We start from the raw sequence: 15,275 nt of genomic DNA on the forward strand, positions 1-15,275 counted from the left end.
ATTTCCAGCTGATCCTGTACATTTCACTCAATTCTTTCTTAAGAAATAAGGAAGAAAAGGCTTCTAACAAAATATTTTAGTCTTTACTTAATTACTTTGATTCTAAAGCGTCAATCAAGTTAACCTGTCACTGTTAATGTTTCATATATGGTTATACATTTTATAGCTGAGAAATCCATATGGGGCAATATTGCTTATTTTAGGAACAACTGATGGTGCTGGTGCCAGTTATTTATCGAAAGAAAAGAAACCTAAATGTCTGGATTTTTGTGTTATGCTTTGCTAAATTTCAAATGAGGCTCAGTGTATCTCCACATGTCACATCCTCCGTGATGCACACCTAACATGGTGTGCAAACACGAAGCATCCGTTTGTAGCGACGTGCCCTCAGAGACGGCTCCGCGGCTCTACCTCGGTTGAAGATCTGGGTAGAAAACTCCGTGGACCACTCCTTCAATCACAACATTTGAAAACGCATCTGAAAGGAAAGAAGAAAAGAACGTTTTTCACATTGAAGGGAAGATGAGGGAGAAGCTCATCCCCACTTTTTGCTGAAATGATATTATGTATATATATATATATATATATATATATATATATATATATATATATAAATATATATTTAGGTGTAAGTAGCCTGAACTCACCGTGAGCGGTTGGCAGCAGGTAGGGGTCTCTCAGAAACAGCAAGACTGGCTGATGTGAAAGTTTACTGAGAAGAATCCAAAAAGGAGAAGTCAGAATGTTTGTGTGTAAATTAACAGGATGCAGAAATGTAGATGGTGTCACTGACATGCTGGGTGAAGTTGAAGTGCAGAGCAAATAGGGATTCAAGTTTTAACCGGTTGGAAAAGGTGCTAAACAGCGGTTTCATACAATAGTTTGTTGTTATATTCACTGAAAAACGCCTCACCTCGATTCCTCCGATTCTGTATCAAACGACCTTAGAGAAGAAAAACACAAGTTAAGCCACAACCAACAGATCTTTTCTTTGTTCAAATGCGACAAAATTGGTCTTTTATATCATAGAGTCAACTCACCCACAGCTTTCTGTTTTTGGCACTGAAGGAAAATGGCGGATATTGAGGAAATCCAAGAATATCTTTGGAAGAACTCCATTCTCCATAATTATAGTCTGACAAAATGGACAAAACAAAAGCAAATTGCAATGTGCACATGAAGCAGCGCCGCTGAAGTGACCTGAAGGACCTTTTTGGTGAACGGTTGGTATAATCTCCCGACATCTGTACAATAGTTTTACGCGTTTACTTTGAGTTAGAGACTAAATATGTATTTGTTAAAAGACAGAGTTCATGATACTGACTCCACATTAGTGTGGTCATGATACTGGAACTTCTAACTTTGATACAATACCTTGAAAGATAATAATATTTTAAACCTTTTTCACTACCACAGGGAAAACTGACAAAAAAAAACTCAAATTTTGAACCAGTATCAATACTTTGCTATTTATGCATAAAGAAATGTTACGCTTCAGTTGCAGCAGGTGGAGCGGAGGTGTGTCAGAGTACCTGCAGGTAGAGCTCCAGGCCGTGCCTCCTCTGCTCCAGCACTTTGGGAACCCAGTTTCTCACATGTTTGGAAGGGATCTCAGGTGGCTTTATGCTCTTCTTTAGCTGGAGGGATTTAAAAAACATCATTCAACGATATACAGACAGCCGTGCTAGCAGCATGCTAACGTGTGGACTGTTCAGCAGGACAGGAAGAGGAACTCATCTGTAACTCGACAACCTCAAACGATCTGGTGGACGTGGTTCACCACCAGGGAGCTCATTCATCATTTATTTATTTGCTGCTGAGATTTCCTAAGCACGCCTTCACACTTCTGAATTTAGTAACTTGTAAATAGCTAAATAGCCAATTCACATTTCATTTTTTTTCATGCTTTGTGAAGCCCAAAATATTGCATCCTTTTGTATGAAATGGGCTGGAACAATATAATTGTATACATTTTATTTATACGTTTTTTACTTCTAGTTTAATTGTTTACTCTTTAAAATCTCCGACAGTTGAAGATGGAAGCTCATAGAGCCCAAAGTGTCATCTTGTGTTATTTGACAGAAAAAAACAAAACTGGATTCAGTTAATAATAATAATAATAATAATAATATGAAACTGCGATCTACAAATGTCTAGCATTTTCATTTCATAGTGATAATTGATTAAAATGTCGATTGATTAACTGACTAATCCTTTTTTAGCACATTATAGAATAAAGTTCATCTATTCAAATGTTTTTGCAACTCATATATCAGTGAGAAAAAAACATGGTGGTCAAATGTAAAACTCTTTATATTTCACTAATGGTTAAGGACTTAAACACTAAATTGGAACTCACGAGAAAGGGCGACTTTGTTAATACTCAACATCACTGACGCTCACCATTTTATGCAGTGCGTGGAATTCACTGTAGCGTTTCTCGACAGCGTGTTGTCTGCCGTTCATCAGCACGTCAATTCTAAAGACCTGAAAGAAAGAAGAAACGTTTACTCTTTGGACAAAAAGGGTTGAACTCTGTCGTTGGGAGTCAGTTAAGGGAATCATGATTTATCACCGGAGCACATCAGCCAAATAGGGCCCCACCCAGTGCCTACAGTCAGTGTGTGACTGACTGACCACAGTGACCAGCTGACTGCAGAGCCGTCAGTTACAGTCAGCTCGTTACCAAGAGGAAACATCTGGCTGCTGTTAGATCCGTCAGAATTACTGTTAACATCCCTAAACAGACTTCTACTTCCGTCACTCTGCTGGATTCTTCCGTAAAATGCCCCTCTCATTGCCAGTATCATGTAAATAAGGAACACTTATAAATGATGGCAGTGTTGTCACTGCAGTGCAGTACTGGCAACACAACCACATACTGTGTCTCCTAAGACCGAGAGCCAGCAAGTAAACATTATGAACAAATGAACAACTCAGGGAGAAAACAGCACAGCAATGAAATGCTGTCATGACTGTGTGAAAAAACATCCAAAGAAGCCTGATGACGGTTGAGACCATACGTTAAAGGAAGATTATTCGCTTTCTTGCCTGGAGTTAGATGAGAGGATTAATACCACTTTCATGTCTGTATGGTACATATGAAACTTTGTCTGGCTTATTGTAAAGAATGGAAACAGCCACAACAAAGCAAATAAGTGCATTTCCCAAAGAGCTAAACTAATCTTTTAAATTTGGGGGAAAGGGGGCACGGGGTCGGGTCGGTAGAGGGGAAGTAATGCAAATGGAACATATTTGTGACATAAAGTCTGAGCATTTAAATCTGGAGCTGTAGAGTTTGAAAGACATGGGAGTTTTTTTTTGGGGGGGGGGGGGGGGCTTGAATGCATTATGGGAAATGTAGGCTCCAACATTTGTGGAGGTTGAGGAATACAAATTGTAACGGTGTCTCGTTGCAACCCAACATTCCTGGTATAGTCATTTAGGATTACCATTCATACACCTAATTTGAGGTTCCCTGTGAAATGAATGATGTCATACAGCTTTATTTAAATGTCTTTAATCCATGTCAGACAGCTGGGGGGGGGGGGGGGGGGTCCTGGGTGGGCTGGTTCATAACAGCTCAACACAAATACACAAAGTCTTGCCAAACGTTACATTGAAATGAAGAGTGAGCGGGGTGTGCTCTTTAACGATGACACGTTTAACAATGTGCACGTGAACGCGGTCAATTCGCGACTTTGTAGCATCTGAACAAGAACAGCGAAGATGAATAAATCTGAGGACAACATGTAAAAGTGATGACAGCAGCAGAGCAGACGACACGGACACACGGAGGTTATTACCGAGCAGCTTACCGTGTATCCTTTCTCGATCGAGTTGGCTTCCGAACGAAACGACGGGATCGACACTCTGACTGGGTGCATTTTTACAAGAGTTTTTTTTAGGTAATATAGTGTCCTATGGTTCACACACACACTCACACACTCTCTCTCACACACACACACACACACTGCTGGTGTTTGACTCCAATTTCTTTGGCAGCCAGATAAAAATCACTGAACAAAGTCTCAGTGACGCCTCCTGCTGCACCGGAGTACAACTACGAGAGCAAGGTTGTGATTTTAATATTTTGATATTGTGCAACACAGATCTACACTATGGAGCTCAAAGTGTTACCTATTAAACAGCTATATCAACCCGTAATTATTATTATATTGTGTAAAATACATACAAAATATATACATGAACAAATAATATATGCAAAAATGCCAAACATTTACTCGTTCTAGCTTCTCAAATGTGAGCCTTTGCTGATTTTTCTCTGTTTTATATTTGAATAAAGATGTTACGTTGGGCACTGGGAACTTGTGATGGCACATTTCCACATTTTCTGACATTGTATCAACTAAACAATTAATGGATTCATCAAAAAAATATCATGTGTATGGAAAATAATTAGACGTTTGCAGCCATTTAAACCGTTTGTATCCACCCTTTTTATATGGTGGTTGTGTGTTTGTGATTCAGTGTGTGTGTGTGTGTGTGTGTGTGTGGCAAAGACAATAAGAAATAGAAAAAGATAAGAAACAAAGGCAAGACAGGGAAGTCACCTCAATCTGGTCAGCCCAAAAAAAGTGATACAATATCACAAAGTTTTATTCAACTTAGTTTCAACAAAATCTTTGTAAGAGTTTCTTTCGTATAAATATAACAAATACATTTCCTTTACAGCTGGTTCATTTTAAATTTGTGATATAACTGATATGGATTTAACAATGAGGGTAAGCTGGTTCACACTTTATTCTTGAACTGTCCTCCAAGTGGTATAACACGCAAGATTACAGTACAATGCAATAGAAGTAAGACATTTAAGATATTCTCATGAAAAGATGAGATAACAACATACTTATCAGTATGGAGAAAAACAAGCAAAAACTAATTCAACATTATCCACCACCATGGCGTCCGATGATTCCGACCATTTCTTTCTAACTTGGGAGTGTTTAAAAATCTAGAATGTATGTATCACAATTTAACATTTATTTCACGTTGCTGTCATATGCAGTCCTCTGCATTGTCATTTACAGAACACCTTTGCTGAGTTCCTGTGAATGATGTTGTTATCTAATACCTGAAAGAAAGAAAAAAACACCATGAGGATTGAAAGACAATTGCAAGAAATGTCAAAGAAACATTTGTCCCTTAAAACATGATACTCACGATGACATGTGACAACCCGACACGTAGGCGTAGTTGCCAGTGTAGCGAACGTCACAGCGCACAACGTTGTTGCTGTAGTCTGATTCTGGGACATGATATTGCGGATTAACACTGATCTGTGGGGAACAACGTACAAAACAAAATATAAGGATGAATAACAAAGCAACACAAGCTAAATAAACAGCATGGACTCAATGGGATTCCACACAAGCAGCTCTTTAAAAGGGGTTTAGTGTCCGACGAGGATGACAAATGTCTTCTGGTATTTCTAACAAACCTTGAGGATATAGTTTCCAGGTTTCACATCTGTGATGTCAATCCACTGGCAGTCGATGTCTGCGTTGTAGGTATCATAACACCCTGGGCTCAGGCCCTGCACATTGGACAGCATCCACATAAAACATTATTTAAACAAACACACTTCTTATGAAAACAATATATGGATATTATATTTTGACGTAAAGAACTGTAACAAAGATTTTCACGTTTTATTACAGGATGATATCTTGTGGTAAGACTAAAATAAGAAGAAAGAGAATGAAAATCAGCCAGGAAAAATAAAGAAAAGAGGATGGAAAAAAACAAATAGTCTGCCAAACAACTGATCAGACGTTCAGGCAGGTGGGATCGTCTGACAGGAGAAACAGGACATTGTTTATTCACCGCTGGCTCGTGCAAAAAGGAAATACTGAAAGACAGCTGCCTCAGTACAAGAGCACTTCTTTTCTTAGTTCCACTCTCTTTTAAAGAAATGTAGTGACCAAATTCATATGAGCAGGTCATTCTATGAAAAGCAAGTCAGTAAAGTCATTATCCTCTATTTTAGTCTGAACCCAAATAAAACTAAACCACTAAAGTGTTTTTAGTCATCTCTATATTCCTCACCGTGAACAGGCTTTTATTCTGCAACCACTACAATTCAATCGAGCTTGTTCTCTAAAGACATTTTGACATGTCACAAAAGCACAGAAGTTAAAGACAAAAAACTTTTTGGGGTTTAGTTAGATGTTGGTCGATTCAGAATTACTTTGACATTGTTGCTGCGCTAGCTACCAGGAGCTAACTGGCTAAATGTGGTGTTAGATTGTGAGCTCAAACCTGCATTAACTTGTTTGTTTTTTGGCCACTTGGGGGCAGCATAACAAAATGTAAACAGAAGACCGATATATCATAAGCTTATAAAGTCAGTTGGTTGCATATTTATACATGCAGCTGGCACAGAGCAAGAATAAATCCAACATTCACTCTTCTTTAAGCTCTGGTTTTTGGTCTCCAAAAACACCTGAGGGAAAATTCTGTCTCTATAGCTGCTAAATTCTTCCCTATGTTCCTCAGGTAGTGGCTAACTGTGTCTGTCTGCTTTGATGCCATGCAGGAAGCATACAATTAATTTATCAGAGGTGTTAGCTGCCTGCTGTAGGCAGAAAAGAGCAGATGAGAGCGGTGCGAGTGAACCACAACAGTAATGTTGTGGGCAGTAAAACCAAGACAGAGAGTTGAAAGATGCTAAACGCAGAGGAGAGAAGAACTGTAGAGTTTGCTGTTGGTTTGTCAGTACGAACGACTCCTTTCACAGACAAGTAGTCATGTAATCAGGCGTTAATATGAAAACGAAATAAGAGCAGCTTTAAAGTCAGTAACGTCAACATCTCTTTATCTTTTCAGCGGGTATCATTGAGACCTGGGTATGTGAGGTGCAGGCAAATCGCCTGTAATAGCCGTAGTCACAGGAAGTGTCCTCCAGGCAAAAGCTGGCTTTGTGGCCTTCAGCCACCGAGTGGTGGGTGGAGGCATCCAGCAGGTCGTAGTGGCTGAACTCATCCATGCTGTGGAAGTGCCTGTGGATCAGCAGCAGCAGTGTTCAACAACTCCGGCATTTTTTAATCTACACCAAATTGAGCCCCTGTGACGGCAAACATCACATGTATTCATCATGTACATGTAGCGCTACACCGTATCTGAATCTGCTTTCACTCTATTATCTTAAAGTCAGTTTGTTTAATGAGACAAAACAGTCTGGATTTTAACACAAGTTGACTTTCAAAACACTGGCAAAAATATATACTGTCTACAGTAACAGCTTATTGGATCTTTGCCAAATGTGCTCCATTTTGGGAATAAGCACAGTGGACTGGTTGTTTCACAACATAACTATGGACTGAGGTAGTTTCTGATGAATCAAGGAAAACTGGCACTTTTCCAAAAGCTCAATAAAGGAACAAACACACCAGCGGTTTTCCTTCCAGGCTCATTATCCCCATCACACAGCTTTATTTTACAATGTCTGGCTTTGCAGCTGTAACTGAATGATGAGGTCATATGAAGTTCAGTCACATCATCTTTCGGTTTTACTGCCTTTATGCTGAGATTTTAAAAAATATAAAATTATGTCTTTAAAAGCCTAAAAATATACAGATGTTAAGATGACAATTCTGATATCAAAATCTCAGCAGAGCTATAAAACATCCAGAAGTAAAGCCGGCTGTGGTTCAACAGGGGGTGCCACAACTACAGACTGGACAAGACAAATAGTGTAGTGACTAATATTATCTCTTGGAAACAACTAATGTGTTAAACAAATTAAAACAACTACATAGAGTTACAATGTGTGAAGATTCAAACTCTTAAAAACATGTAATATTTAAATGTTCTATATCTGATTCAGACACGGCTTTCCAAAACTGGATCCGGATCTGGTTTATGTTTTCATGCATGACATCTTCACGTGAAGGCCTCTAATTCATGTCAGCTTGTTGGCCAGAACAAATCAAACAAGAAAGCAGCCACAAGTCAGAGACGTTTTCACTTTCACTGTGTGTGATGGTGAGGTGGACAGCAGTGAAATGGCCGTATACTCACTGGTGACAGCTGTGCCACTCCCAGGAGTAACGTGGCCTGCTGGGGAGGAAGTCCGCCGTCCCTTGGTTCTTGACTCTCTGAGGAAACCTCAGCAGCATACGGGTGTCATAGTCTCTAACGCTGCCTGTGTAGGCTGAGCTGCAGGCACAAGACAAAGGTATAGAGCATAAGTTTGCAGAAGAAAAAAAAAGGGTCATATGTGGACACAATTACTTCACTGAGATTGTTTTTCCTGCTAGACCCCCCCCCCCCCCCCCCCCCCCCCCCCCCCTCCCCTTCTGAGTGCAGCAGATTTTCAGTGTCTGAGTGAAGGCAGTCAGTGTGTAAATGGTGGGTGGAAAAACAATTTGGAGGGCTGAGGTTGTTTGGGTTAGTTTTCGATAATGTATTTACCATTCAGGCTTTCTCCCCTCGGGGCAAACCATGATTATACTTTACAGAAATCCACCACCCCACCCGTCTGCACCATCAGTGGCAGGATTCGGTTAATTTTACCTCATCTCATGGTTCCACTGGGCAGCCCTCACCCACAAACACTTTAGGTTGTTATGGCTCAAAGCTCTGTGAATCACACTCAGACTTGGATGCAAACCCTGTTTTCTTTTCCTCGCTGTGGATAAGTCCTGACAGCAGTCTACCTACCTTGACAAACAGTTTTCCTCAGCTGCACATCTCAGGTTGTACATTGGGACTCTCTGGGCATAAGCAGAGGCTTGAATGTAGTACGCGTCCGGTACCAGATCAGGCAGACCTAAAACCACAAATTATGTATTTATTTTCTAATTATAATACTGACAACAGATATGAATATGACGGTAAATAAAAGTGGTACATAAAACATGAATCAATCAGTAAATTAATATGTTTCATATAGGCTACATATGCAAATAGATGCAGCAATGCAGAAATGTTGAACCAGGACAGACAAACAGATTAATTCATAGACCGGGAGCATTTAAGCATCATAAACACCACTTTATTGGTCATATCTATTTTCATTAATGTTGTTTTGAGAACCCAACTCTTACCATACTGATGATACCTTGTGCCATATCCGGGTCTCGATCCCCGGCTCGGTCTATCGTAAACGTCATAATGATTGTAATATGGGTTGTCACTATCAGTGGACTTGTAGGGGTCGTAGGGATCATCGCCGACCATCATGTCTTCCCTCCGGGGCAGAGGCGGACTGACAGTGACCTTTTCCTGGGTCTCATTGCTGCTCTTCTGCGTCCCCGTGCGCTCACCGAGACTGTCATTGTGATGCTGGCGGTGCTCGTGCCCTCTCACGAGCCTTTGGAGCGGAGACGGGAGCCCGCGGGGGGTGTGCAGTTCGGACGCCGGCCGGGGAGGCTGCTGCTGCTGCTGCCGCTGCTGGGCCACACGCTGGCTCGAGGTGCCCGGTTGGCTCACGTCCGCATCACGATTGATGGTGACAGGTCGCGCCTGCACTTGTCCCTGAGTTGCGCCCCTGCGCTTCGGTGGCTGATACTCCGAGCCCTGGCTTAAAATGCTAAGAATCTTGCCGTTGTGTGAATGCTGCTGCTGCTGGGCCACACGCTGGCTCGAGGTGTCCGGATGTCTCACGTCCGCATCACGAATGATGGTGACAGGTCGCGCCTGCACTTGTTCCTGAGCTGCGCCCCTGCGCTTCGGTGGCTGATACTCCGAGCCCTGGCTTAAAATGCTAAAAACCTTGCCGTTGTGTGACCACTGTAGCGTCTGCCGGAGAGCTGCTCTTTGGCTATTTCCTTGTTTGGTCCCTGAATTTGTCTGAGACTGGACAGCTTGCAGGAGGAAAACAAAAAAATAGACGCACGCATATGCGTAAAGTGGCGTGCCAAATATGCGTAATCCCATTATGAACTCAACTAAAGGAGATTTAATGTGACAAAGCGAATATTTCAAAGGAGCTGGGTTTGCCGCTTGTCTTTGACTTAAATGTCCTTCATCACTATTTGAAGGATATTCATTGAGAAGAGAGGAAAAGCTAAGTTTCAATGTATCCGTATCAACTCATATCGCTCTGCTCCTGTAGCCTGCAGTGAGATGATGATGATGATGAGGATGAGGAGGAGGAGGAGGAGGAGTTCAGCATTTGGCGTTTCTGAATCTGTTACACAAGTCTGGTGCTGTTGCTCATATAACCACTGAATGGATACACGATGTGTGATCATTCCCAGCCAAGAGTGTTTGATAACTGCTCATTCTGGCTCTTTGAAAAGTGTTTAATGTGTGTCAGTACCAGGCAGGGAGACATATTTTCTTCCTCACAAAGATTATGCATGTTTTGAATCATAACAGTTAGACCAAAAACAGACATGCACACTTTCTTCCTACTTCATTAGGATTGGGGCATGAATAGCACAACCCATTTCCACTGCTGGATATTGGATTCATTTTTTCTTTGACAAATCAACAGAATGTCATGATAAATAGCTTTTTCCTCTGACTGTTGGATGAACTCACAACCTTATTGCAGCACACTCGACCAGAAGTCTCTGCACTCCACTTTCTCATTGGAGGTTTTCACAAACCCGAAGCATCACTCTTTGATGGGCCTGCAACATTTTCATTTTCTTTCTGGGAAACCATCTGCCACAAACCCCCCTCCACCCAGTCCTGTCTGTGTTAAGCTTAGCTGACAACGTGAAAGATTCATCACGTGCATTTCCATAGTAATCTTCTATAAAGTCATAATTCTATTCTGAGCAATAAACAAAACTGACACTTGATAGCTGCATTACTGCGTCTGGTGGCAGACTAGTGACCCCACGCTCCTCTCCTGATGAATCCAAGTCATTTTGCTGCAGCCCAGTCAAATCACCGCCCTGCTGTTAACACCAGAGGTATAATGCATAGTTTGGTAAACTTAATCCAGGGTTTCCATTTTCTTCTGTCTATCAAACCCAAAAAAATCTTTCTAGCATCTACACAACAGACCACAGGATGGCTGCTGCTAAACCACAGCAAGTGCTCAAAAGGATTTTACAGTTTCTCAAATCACAATGTTTTTTGAGAGCTACAGACTTGAAAGCAAATTATTTGGATTATTTGAGAGGGATTTTTTTTAACATGTACAACTTGAGATTGGTTAAGAGCTACTATGTATCATTAAAAAGCAGCAAGTAATGATCAAATAATATAAAGATCCCCTGTGACAACAGATCAATCCCAGGGTCCTATATCCCGACACTAGGGGCAGATGACTGCAAATAACATTGGAGTGCTGCATACCACGACTTTTTGGGAAATCCGCTTGCTCACTTTCTGGTTGGATGAGAACATTGATACCACTCATGTATGTTAGCTTAGCTTAGCACAAAGACTGGAAATGACGAAACAGCGAAGTCGGCTCTGACCAAAGGTAATAAAACCACAATTTGTTACTTCCGATTTTGTTGGCTATGAATAATCAAACCAAATATGTCATGAAAAATTGTTGTATCACCTTTGGACTGAGCACATTTTTATAAAAAAATGTTGAAACCTGTGTTATTTACAGTCATGTTTGATAGTTAACAGTCTTTATTGGGCACATTGCTACATTTCTCGCTACCAGTAGATCAGTGGAGTGGTGTGAAACTACTGGCTCTAATGTGTATCATATCACCCACTTGCTGTGCGAGAACATGCTCGGGGCCCTAAAACGCTGAGCCAAAAACTCCACATGGTACCTTTAAACATCGATTGTTGCATATTTAGTTGTGTATATTTAACATACAGATGAAACTTGAGCAATAAAAACACAACGTGGTAGTGATTTATACATCAACACAAGCATTTATGATTTCTAGTAGTCTATTCTGCCCAAACAGTAGCTGAGAAAGAGACCAAGAACCCACATTGGACTAAAAATACTTTATGGTTTGAGAATGGGTATATTTAATGGTAAACTGATATCATGCTGTAATTGACAGTTCAACCAGTTGTATTGTTCTTGGATACCGAGAGCGCATTTCATCTCACTTTCATGTGACGTTACGTTTCAGCTTGTGCAAGCTCTGAGGGCCAATCAGAGCGGAGTTATATGATCTCCCGAAAGTGTATCCTCCCTGCGGACTTATGTGAGTTAAAGATAAGTGGGAAATTTTTGAAATGATTAAGAAACAGGATTCCAATGGCTCACTATTCCAAATAAAGATGCTTTTGTGAAACTTTGTGAGATTTGGTTGAACAATAATCAGTTCCTGATGATTTATAAAGTGAAAAGAGTCATGAGCTATGAATGTTTTAACCAAAATCTGATTGTGATTTTGCTTGGAGGAGGACTAAGATACCCTCCTCTGAATCTGCATACAGAGAGTGAAAACTATGTGTTCCTGTCTCTTCATTGGAACACCAGACAGACAGAACCAGCTGTACTGGGTCACTGATGTTTTTCTCTCGTAATTCATTGAACTTTCTCCATGCAGAGTTCTTCTTCTCTCCAGCGAGGGCAGCACAGTGTTCCCCTAACAAAGCTGAAGAGACACATCTGCAAGGAATTAGCCGAGTTCTTTTGTCCACGTAGCTGCATGGAATTCACCCCCATTCCTGATATCTTTTGGGCACTCGGCTGTGCTAAAAGAATTTGAATATGTTCAGCTCTGGGTTGCAGAATACGGAAGGAAAATAGTGTCGAGACCTCCTGCGTAAGACACGTCATTGAGCAAAGGAGGAAAAAAAGAGCTCCTTCCTTTCATGATGCTAAATTTACCATAACACCGACACAAATGATTCAATGCCATCACTGAGTCAACATCTGGCAGACATTTGCCACTTTGCTTGAGACGTGAACCCTACATTTAAACATTTACAGCAGCCGCCTTCTAGATTTAAGGCATATTTTATTAAAATGTGCTCTTGCATCTGATATAAAACCCCCATTGCTGCAGTTTTGGTGGCTTTGTTTTCTCAAACAAGGGCTGTTAGAAATCCAGCTTTTTGAAAAAAGAATTGTTTTCTCCAGTTGTGATTATTTTCCCATTTAAAACTTCATTTTCATGTCATCATTTTGACCAAACAGGACCACACATATCTCTCAAAAACATCCAGAACAAGCCTACTTCCTCCGGTCTCTTCTGTCAGAATCCTCTACTTAAACCACACACATTCTACCTCATTACATCCACTGCTTCTGTTAATTGACGTCTCTCTACACTCTTACATTTCTTTCCAGTAGTAGATCTTACCGTCTACCCATTTGAAAAGCTCAGCTTACACAAAATAAGCTCCGGTTCATCTCAGCGCAAATCTCTACGACAGAAACAGACGATTCAAATATTTTTTCCTCCCTCATAAATACTGGGTTTCCATTACTTTTGGAGCACCAAACTAGGGTTTGCACCACACACACACTCAGCCACCACACACGCACACAGTCTGGTGGACTACGTGGCACTCTGCACATGCACTGTAGACTCTGCAGCCAGAAGGAGGAGCGCTTTTATCAAGACGCAGCCAAGAAAACTTTACATTGTGCAACGATTCATGCAGATCTATGTCCTTCCATTCCACAAACAGAGAAGCAGGGATACATTCCAGTGATAAAGAGACTTATTACTTTGACTTGTGATATTGTACGAGTCATTATCTGCAGGGATTTATGTGGCTCTCTGTTTCCCAAGAAAATAACAAACTTAACTGCAGCGACAACTTTCTGATTGTAAAATAGTAAAGTTACAATGTGACATGATGATTGATTTTCAGTCAAATTCAGATTTGTTTTGGGCCACTTGGCGGCAGTGGAAACAAGCTGTGAACACACGGAAAAACGTATCACTATTTAAAGGAATAGTTCGACTTTTTTGGAATATGCTCATTAAAAAAAAAGAGTATTTGTTGGCCAGGAACTTCCTGAAGTCTCGGAGCCAAGAAATAATCCGGTGCATAGCTCTTTGTAAAAATGTCTCACGATTTGCAGGTTCACCTCCAGTGTCCTTTCGCAGTGTGAACACATGCAGGACAGGTGGTCGAGAGAATTTACAATGAGCTAACTGCAGGTGTACATTTTTAGTGTGTTAGTTTGTCTACCTTGCCCATATCCAGCTCATGGTGGGTATGTTCTGGCCTCTTGTTCTGGCCTCTTGTGACCCACATAGTATAAATGGTGAAGACAATCAACAAAGGCATTAATGTCTTTTCCCCACATCTTTATGAATAAAATGTGACATTTTGAAGATGAAGTTAAGTATGTCAGTTTCTCATGCAGCAACAGAAATAGACTGAGGGAACACTTCTGACCAATCGTCTCTCGACTAACGTCGGGAAGTGTTTAACTGGAGGACGATTGCTAAATAATTAACTAAAGAAATGAAAATAGGACAACTGTGACTTTGGTGGAAATATAATATTTTCAGATGCAGTGCTTTCAAGGCCTTGTTGTCAGAATGAAGCAGTTATGCCGCTAAATGAATCACAGTTATTCTGTTTAAAAGAAGAACGACGGCTCCATCTACAGGAGACACTCTTGCACTTCGGCCTCTGTTGCTCCATTTAGATAACTGAAGTCAATAATAATACTATAAACTAACTGAGCTGTTTTGTTAAGTTTAAATATATTCTGGGATGCAAAGTATCCCAGCTTGATCTTTTTTTCTATCACCATCTCCGCAGAAGTTTTCCATTTGACAATTTCTATATTTTGAAATATTTCCATGAAAGGCTTCCTGAAGTCTCAGAAATATGAACACATGAACACAGATTTAATGCGGCTCAGTTTCTTTAGTTTATTCATAGAACTGAAAATACAACAGATACATTTAAAAGTAAAAAAAAGCCACACAGAGAAGCACAGTACACATTTCAATGCATGCTTGAATTTCATCAGTGCCAAACTTTTCCTAACGATACTGGTGAATCCCAACATCAACATTTGCTACTGACAACATTTTGGTACAATAGATTGAACACTGTAACAGAGTTGAACAGATTTGCTGACACAAATGCAATGTTCATTAGGCAGCTTGTTAAAACTATCGAATATTTGTTCATTTTTCAGAAAAATATAACGCGTACAAACAAAGGAAATTACTAATAATAGATATTTGATATGATTAATGGAAATTGAAGATCAGTGCAGGGAGGCTGAGCAATACAACCAGACCCTAAAGCAGAAGCATTAAAGGCTAGTGGTTCGGGTTCGGAGAGCGCTGGTGTCACCCTGAGAAGAGCAGGTGTCCCGAGAAGTAGCTTTTGGTGCTCAGGCCGCGGGTGCCCTTGTTGGCCTCCACCCACACTTTGTCTCCCGC

At 40.8% G+C, this 15,275-nt stretch overlaps 2 protein-coding genes across 2 annotated transcripts; both read right to left on the reverse strand.

The window, feature by feature from the left end:
- Positions 1-338: 338 nt before the first annotated feature.
- Positions 339-3,976, reverse strand: snx24 (sorting nexin 24). Its single transcript, XM_079178989.1, has 7 exons — positions 3,819-3,976; positions 2,404-2,487; positions 1,533-1,637; positions 1,041-1,135; positions 914-943; positions 648-712; positions 339-478 (listed from the first exon to the last, which is right to left on the reverse strand). The coding sequence occupies exons 1-7, from the start codon at positions 3,885-3,887 to the stop codon at positions 408-410; spliced, it is 519 nt and encodes a 172-aa protein (XP_079035115.1). The 5' UTR covers positions 3,888-3,976; the 3' UTR covers positions 339-407.
- A 608-nt stretch (positions 3,977-4,584) lies between these two features.
- loxa (lysyl oxidase a) lies at positions 4,585-10,071 on the reverse strand. The gene is made up of 7 exons (XM_079178510.1): positions 9,072-10,071; positions 8,686-8,794; positions 8,044-8,181; positions 6,866-7,022; positions 5,462-5,557; positions 5,185-5,300; positions 4,585-5,095 (listed from the first exon to the last, which is right to left on the reverse strand). The coding sequence occupies exons 1-7, from the start codon at positions 9,901-9,903 to the stop codon at positions 5,089-5,091; spliced, it is 1,455 nt and encodes a 484-aa protein (XP_079034636.1). The 5' UTR covers positions 9,904-10,071; the 3' UTR covers positions 4,585-5,088.
- Positions 10,072-15,275: the final 5,204 nt, after the last annotated feature.

The sequence above is a fragment of the Pholis gunnellus genome (assembly GCF_910591455.1).
Source record: "Pholis gunnellus genome assembly, chromosome: 18".
Classification (NCBI taxonomy): Eukaryota; Metazoa; Chordata; class Actinopteri; order Perciformes; family Pholidae; genus Pholis; species Pholis gunnellus.

Coding starts and splice junctions, on each gene's coding strand:
- snx24 (XM_079178989.1), bottom strand. CDS start 3,887: ATGCACCCAGTCAGAGTGTCGATCCCGTCGTTTCGTTCGGAAGCCAAC. Junction 1,638..2,403: donor TCCACGCACTGCATAAAATG/GTGAGCGTCAGT, acceptor AAATCCCTCCAG/CTAAAGAAGAGCATAAAGCC. Junction 944..1,040: donor CCAAAAACAGAAAGCTGTGG/GTGAGTTGACTC, acceptor TTCTTCTCTAAG/GTCGTTTGATACAGAATCGG.
- loxa (XM_079178510.1), bottom strand. CDS start 9,903: ATGGGATTACGCATATTTGGCACGCCACTTTACGCATATGCGTGCGTC. Junction 7,023..8,043: donor GAGTGGCACAGCTGTCACCA/GTGAGTATACGG, acceptor GCTGATCCACAG/GCACTTCCACAGCATGGATG. Junction 5,301..5,461: donor CTGGAAACTATATCCTCAAG/GTTTGTTAGAAA, acceptor TGTTCCCCACAG/ATCAGTGTTAATCCGCAATA.